This window comes from Condylura cristata, unplaced genomic scaffold (assembly GCF_000260355.1).
Source record: "Condylura cristata isolate star-nosed mole 26May11 unplaced genomic scaffold, ConCri1.0 scaffold00001, whole genome shotgun sequence".
In the NCBI taxonomy this organism is placed as follows: Eukaryota; Metazoa; Chordata; class Mammalia; order Eulipotyphla; family Talpidae; genus Condylura; species Condylura cristata.
Window position 1 is genome coordinate 45,961,174 of NW_004567102.1, and position 7,661 is coordinate 45,968,834.

Below are 7,661 nucleotides of genomic sequence, written 5' to 3' on the forward strand. Positions count from 1 at the left end.
CAAAGATATTGTTTGAAGATAGAATGAAGCATCCAAAAATAATTAACACAGTGGGCAAAGATAACGAAATGACAAAAGTGAAATAGAAGATAAAAATGTATAATCATTTTCAGCATGAAAAGTAACGATCAATTGAGAGTAAATCTTCCTGGGTTGGAGAACTGCAAACAGCAGCAGGCCCCATGTTTCTGAGTCGCAGTGTTTTATAAGATGGACAGGAGCCAGGATCATCACCGTGGAACATTATATGATCTGGGTACAGTTATGTTTCTATAATTGATTAGAATTGTCCATGGAGAATGTTCTTTGCTGCAATCCAAGGATTTCTTCAATGTTTCAGTTTCTCCAAAGGCCACTTGAAGGGTAATGTGTTTTTAGAGGAATGCATTTCTCTAAAGTATCAGAAAATAAGATTGAGGTTTTACTAAGATGTCCATAATATTCTCATTGCTTCTGCTAAAAACAGTGCCATATTAGAAGCCAGTGGCCTTTTTTCCCCCTCCTTATTTTTGGTTAGAGTTAGATTTCAGAGGTTGGATGTAAAAATAGGTGTTTCTTAAAGAAAATACAAGTATTTGCTTTTAAAAGGAAAGGGTTTATGTTTTTACTAAATATACGTAAATTGATTTTAATGCTTGTAAAAGCATGAGGGCAACATGATACCTAGGGAGATTGGGAAGAGTTGGGTGTTGCTTGAAATATTAAAGGAAGTACACAAATATTTTCAAGGTATTATAGAACTTGCTAAAAATGTCATTTCACTCTGAGTACAACATAGCTCACGTTCCAAACAATTGGTGAACATGCAAAGTTCATCTATGCTCTTCCTCTCAAATATTGCTCTATTTCTGATGGTCTCTTTTGCTGATCTGGATGTCAAAAAAGTTCTTGGCAAAACTGTTGTTTATCTTCGAAGCCAAAGGGGTGGAAGTAGACAGCCAGGAATCTCTTGCACTGGCTGTGTCCTTTGTGTGCCCACAATTATCCATTAGAACACATCACCAGGAAGCATCCTTAGAGAAGTTCCACCTAAGTAACTCCCAAACCCATCTGGGTGTTGAGTTGCAACTGCAAGTTTGCATGCACCTGCATTTGGATGGGTGGAAATACTGGAGCAGAAAGGAATGGACACAAGTGAATCTTTGGGCAAAAAGCTTTTATTGTTTTTGGTGGGGGTAGCTATGGTGGGCTGGCTCAGAGCTGCCTGCCCCATTGATAGATAAAATCAACCCTGAATGAGTTTATTTACAATTTATCACCTTGGACTTTACATTTTATTTATTCTTCATGGTTTCTTATAGTTTTTCTAAGCAGTTACTCATTTGACAAAACAGATAAAACACTTGCTATACTAGGCACTGTGTATACACAATTATGTTCATTTCCCTTTTGTCCCAATGGAACCAATTACTCTGAGACGAAACTGGGTAGGAGTTACCATTATTTTATAGGCGAGGAAATGGGAACAGAAGAGTTGATCAGATTTGATACAAAACCTTCCAATACATTTGGGATAATCAACAACACAGGAGTAAGAAAATCATTTGGAAAAAAAGAGCTCCCCCCCACCCCCTGCCAAATAAAACTGCTTCTCTTGCTATAAAGCAAGCTCAGTTTTTCTAATCTATACCCATTCCTTTGAGATCTTTGGCGAATCTACTTTAACAGGAATTAAAGCATATTTTCTGATAATACCCACTGAAGGTAACACAGGTAAAGAGGCATATTCCTGGAATCCATAATTAAGTTCATTTTAGTAGTATCATTGGAATGGCTTGTTTGAAATCTCAACTGCAGCTACTGACATTCTTTATTTGGAGGATGACTGACTACACACTTTTAAGAAGTGGTCAGGAGACAGAGGCTTTGTGATTCTTTTCAAGTAGTGTTTAATACTATCACCATACACACCATTAAATTACACCTTTAGTGAAAGAAGTCTGCATAGTTCAAGACTTCTCTTTTCTCATGGCCACTCAAGATCCTCCTGCAATTTAAACTTTCTCTTCCTTATTTTACTGAGAACATAACCATCATTAATGCCCCATTAGCCACAAGGGCTTTTGATGACTTCTTGACTCCTCCTTGTTGATACTTACTACCCATTACCCACTGCAGGCATGGATGCGTGCCCTCCCTGGCTCCCGGCTGCTTCCTCTCTCCCTTGGTTCTATGTTCTAGTCCCAGGACCTTTTGTGCTGACCTGCCAAGGAATCCCACATATGTACATAAAATCTGCAGTCCTCATCTAGTCCAAAGTCACTCATATACTTTCCATTCTTCTGGCTTGTTACCCCTGTCATGTCTCTGGAAATTCAGACACCTTGGCATTCAGGTAGGCGCTCTCAGAGCCATGCTGTTATACATGGAATGCTTGTAATTCTAACCATATTCAAAACTCAGCCAAACTGTCCCTTCCTGATTTTTCTAATATCTTATAGCTGAACTCTCATAGCATTTCTCAGTGCTCCTACTAGTACATGTCATTTCTTTATTATGTGCATCGCCTTTTCATAACTAGTCTTGAGAGCAGGATGTCTTTGATTCATATGGCTGTCAGAGCACTCAATGTAGTACCTAGAACAAATACCTGGAACTTAAATACTGGGAGCTGATAATATTCAGATGGATAAGAAATGACACAGCATGAAATCAGAGTTGTATCACAGAGCAGCCAGTCTGGAAGTGTGTGATCTGAGATGTTGGGAGCATTCCAGTTGAGAACACTTTAATTTAGCCCAAGGAAATCTTTTATCAAAACTTCTCCCCCCAAGAAAAAGAAATTCCCTTCAAAAATTTTAGGACGATAAAGAAGTTCTTTTTCATTAGGATTTACAATAAGTTGAAATATTGGTGAAGTTCTTGGCATTAATTGGGAAGTTAATGATCTACAGCTCTGAAAATAGTATTAATGTGATTTTGTTGGCATGTGTCCTGTTATAATGCACTCTTAACAATAACATGCTAGTTAATAGGTGAGGGCAAAGTCGTAGGCAAATAGCATTGGTTACTCATTGGAGTAAGATTAACTTTTCCATCAAAGTGCACCTTGCCTTATCAGGATCCTCTGCAGCTTATTTGGGACTAATCACTTTTAATTTTAATTAGTCATATTATTTTCCCTTGACGTGGTGAATATAACAACTCTCCCTACTGCCTCTGTGTCCTGTATCCAGTGAAGAAGCTCTTACACCTCTCCGTGCCTGCCTGGTCTCTAATGAAAAGATATGAGGCTGGAAACATGAACAAAATGACTGTTTCTCCTCAGGCTCCTGTATGAACTGATGATCATTTGTCTATAATCTTCATTTTCTTTGAACTTCACTAAAATGCTGGTTAAGGTGTGAATTTCAATTAGGATTAAACAACCAAAGGAAAAGTGGAGCAAACTATATGAAGTAAGCTTCTAAGATGATGTCCTTCAGACAGTTCACATTCATTCTTCAGAAGTGAGTGCCTACTTCTCCTCATCCTACTTTTTCTTTTTCCTTATTTTTCAGCAAGGGAAAGCATGTACACACACGCAATATGCAGCAGTTTCATAGAAACTTTTAAATTGTAATACTTGTGATAGTTATACTGGAAAGTACTTTAAAATAATTCACCACAGGGCCAGGAATAACTGACATTCCTTTGCAAAGATAGAATTTCATTGCACTGGAATGACACAGACACTGATAACTTTTTAGTTTGAATTCTAATAACTTTTTTAGTTTGAAAAAAAAATACTTTCAACATGAAAATTATTTGGACATAGAGAAATTTCCTTTATCACAGGTAAAATTCTACCCGTAATGGTCAAAAATTTTCTGTATTTGCCTCAAGCAAGTTTTGAGAACACAAACACAAAGTGTTATATTATATGGGCTGTATCTGTAACCACACAAAGCAGTGTTTCTCTCTTTATGTATAAATAGTTGGAGGGAGTAGAAGAAACAATAAAAGAGGAAGATGGTATATAATGAAACGGAAGCAGGGAAATAACTGAGTCAGCTTATCTTGGAAGAGGCACTCTAAGTACTTTATTTCCACCAGTTACAATATCTACATTGTCTAAGATCAGTATATTCTGTTATTTTTTTGTCATCATTGGGCTCCATAATGTGATTTCATTTCATTTATTATAACTGCAAGATATTCTTCTATATGATATACTTTGATCTGTGGTCAAAGTATAAATATGCTAACAAGACATATGGCACCTTCCATCTTATCTTGTGTCTGTCTGTTATGCTGCAGGGTTAGAAATCTGCTACACAAATCCTAACACTGTCAGCACTTAGTGTAGCTTTCCTTAAAACACAAAACAAAAACAGTACTCTTGTAAACAGAACATCGTGAGATGTGGAATTTGACTGATAATTTCTATATATCATCTTGAATTACACAAATTTGGTGACTCTCCTATATGCTTACTCATTATCAAGAAATTCTTGAAGACATTTTAAAGTCAACATTTGTTAAAAGGCCTCTGCAGAGAACTTGTGTTGGTGTAATCAATCTTCTGAGTAGTTTGAGGTTAGAAGTAGATTTTTACCGAGGCAAGCACCAACAAGTAATGACGTGGTCTAGAAGACTGAACAACCTCACTTCTTTACCACTTATTTCAAGTGGCTTATCTGGGTCTGTTTACTTCAGTTTTAGGTCAGTCAGGGCATCAGAGACTTCCTCATTGACCTGTGCAGAAACGCTTGCTGGGGTGACGTTGAGATGGATGTCATATTGCTGGTCCATGCCAAGATAGCAGTCACTCATGAAGTACAGTGTGTAAATATACCTAAAATGTGAAATTAGAGCAGAAATGTAAAAATACTTTTTTGTCACAGTCATAATAAAATTATCCAGAACTTTGGTGGTAAGGTTCTGCTTACCTCCCAGGTGCTTCAGGGGTATAAAAAGAAATGGAAACAACATGATGATTTCGAACATATCCTACTCTTTTCAAAGCAATAAGTTCTCTCTTATCCACTTCTCCTAGTATCAAAAACCATCCTTCATCTTTCAACTTGGGAAATCGAGGGGCAACTGCATGGCTGTCTTGCTTTCCCTGCAAGCCAGAAAAAAAAAGACAACATGATGTATCACATTGTAAGTGTCAAGATTTTCTATATTCACTTGGTTGCAGCTAGAAGATTGTATCTTATTTGAAGGTGATATCTTTCATGTACTGCTAACTGGGATGTTTTTCATTTTCTAGTTTGACATCTTTGATATTCTCTCACCTACCTTTTCTCAAGGTCTACAAAGCACATTACAAATACTACGTTGTGGTTAAAACTGCCAGAATATTTGGTAGAGTTAGAATGGAAAGACCCAAATCTTGACATCAAATCCTCACTTCAATTTGATGAATGATACTGACATTCCATTTGCAGGTGAATACACGAGATAAACCATGCTAAGCAACTATTCCAAAGCATTGTTGACAAGAAATGGGGGAAAAATGGCATCAAAAGTAGAATCTGTACCTCAAGAGAGTAAGTACTATATCATATAAACACCTTCTCTTTATCCAAGAACAAAACTCGCATGTATTCTAATGTGGTAATATTAAAAAGTCCTTTTCTGAGGCACAGGAAATTGTGAGGCAAGCAATTTATAAAAGACATTAATCACCACAATCCAAGATTAGATATCATGATAATGACAGCACTTGAAGTCTTTATTTTAGATTCATTTTACAAAATACAAGATTATTCCAGTGATTCTTTAAGACAATGACTTTTTTGCATAAAATGTATTTATAATGACACGTACCAATAATGACATGATCTTAATCAGATTCCATTCAGTATTCTTTTGAGAGATATTTCACTTAAGGTATTTTAACAGAGAGGTCAGGGATTAATGTATTTTTATAGCATTTAGAAACACAATTTAGAGCTTTTCTAGTATGCTAAATCTAATGCTTAAGTAGCAATAATAAGGTAAAAGTCTCCCCCCCCAACTTTACCTGTATGATTATCATTTTTTTATAAGTCAACAGATATGAAGCCATCTAAAAATGTCCACAATAAAATCTACAAAATGCTAATGCTTATTAGAATGAGGTGGGACTTGAAGACACAGCTCTGACAAGACAGCCTGACATCAGAAAGTTAACGACTATTTTGCATGTGAAAACAGAGGGGCTACCACTACAACTCAATCCTGATGTGTTACCCCAGATCTGGGCAAGCTCTTGACTCCCTTGGGCTAAAGAGAAGACTCTTACTCAATCACTATGGCACTAAAACCTATCTGCCTACATCGTGGGCACCAATATCTTTAGAAGGCTAAGTAATTAATTTTGGTGTAACTGGCAACAGAAACGAGCACAATCATTTAAAATAAAAATACTGTAAATTTTTTACTTCTATGAACATTGCCAAAGCTCTCTCATATGCATTAAAAAGAAGTTCCCTAAAGGATGCAGGCAGAACAGGCAATGGAGGTGTAGAAAAGTCTTATTCAAATGCACAGAGCTAAGTGAAGGAGCTTTCTTCTCAACTACACCTGCCCCAATGTGCTCCTGAACCCAAGGTACCTCTGGACAATGCACCTCAAACTTTAATACCTTTAAAAACTCAGTGCTTTATAAAGGCACAAATTTTGAGGTCCCACCCTGAGATTCTGATACTGTCACTCTGTGAAAGACCAAGGAAATCTGCACTCTTGCAGGCATCCCAGGAAATTCTGCTGGACTGAGTCTACAGACCATACTTGGGTACAGAACTCTAGGCAGCTCATTATTATATAAGGTGGATATTCTAGGGTTGAAATATGGCACATGAGGAGAAATGACTAATTTCAGAAGACTGACTCTTGCTGCTTAAGGCCAGTTGAGAAAGCAGGATTCATGAATGACACGGACACATTAGTAATATGAAAGTTATGTGTGGTGGTGCACGCTGGCATCTGGTGTGAAGCATTTGAGAATGGAAACCAAACATTATACCTTTTGGAACCCAGTGTGGACTCTCTGCAAGCCGACTTGAAGCACATACTCTTGATCAGCATGCAATTTGATCCATCTGTTGTCATTTCGTTTGTCTGAAGTCACAGTTGTGATAGAGAGTTCGTTATGTCCTTCAACCGAGTCATCCCACCAGCCTTTAACACTTAAGCCAATATCTATCACAGGCAAGTGAGATATGAAATTCCATGCCTGAACAAAATAAGAAAAGACAGTAAAGGAATGGCTACTGTGAAATGCAGTGATCAAATAAGAGGCAGTGGTCTTTTAAAACAGTCAACCTCTGATTTGAAACTAATTCTGATTCAATGCAACTGTAAGGGAAACTACACAGAAATCTTGTGCACCATTTCCCCAGCTTCCCCCAACGGTAGCACTTTACAAAACTAAATTATGATATTAATACTGGGATGTCCACACCATAGTTGTTCACAGACTTCCCCTGTTTTTCTTCTCTTCATTTATGTATGTGTCAAAAGAATATTCTTTTAATCTCTGTTATACAAATCCTTTGACGTGCAACCCAAAAAGAATTAATATATTTGTTAATGTGTGACCACTTTAGTGTAAGTCTTTCCTAGATATTGAATGGGTATTAACTACACTAATAAATATTAAAAACATTTGTTGTTGAACTAAAGCCTCTATTCTAATATTTATATGACTCCTCAGGTGACAGGTATTACTTGGGGAATAAAAAGGCAAC

General features: G+C 37.0%; 1 protein-coding gene across 1 annotated transcript in view; it reads right to left on the reverse strand.

The window, feature by feature from the left end:
* Nucleotides 1-1,149: 1,149 nt before the first annotated feature.
* Nucleotides 1,150-7,661, reverse strand: part of ASCC3 (activating signal cointegrator 1 complex subunit 3) — a 232,059-nt gene continuing 225,547 nt past the window's right edge. The window contains exons 40-42 of the mRNA XM_004673727.2: nucleotides 6,938-7,147; nucleotides 4,872-5,047; nucleotides 1,150-4,777 (exon numbers count right to left, since the gene is read on the reverse strand). Of these exons, the coding sequence (XP_004673784.1) occupies nucleotides 4,630-4,777; nucleotides 4,872-5,047; nucleotides 6,938-7,147 (534 nt within the window). The 3' untranslated portion in view covers nucleotides 1,150-4,629. The remainder of the gene's footprint in view (nucleotides 4,778-4,871; nucleotides 5,048-6,937; nucleotides 7,148-7,661) is intronic.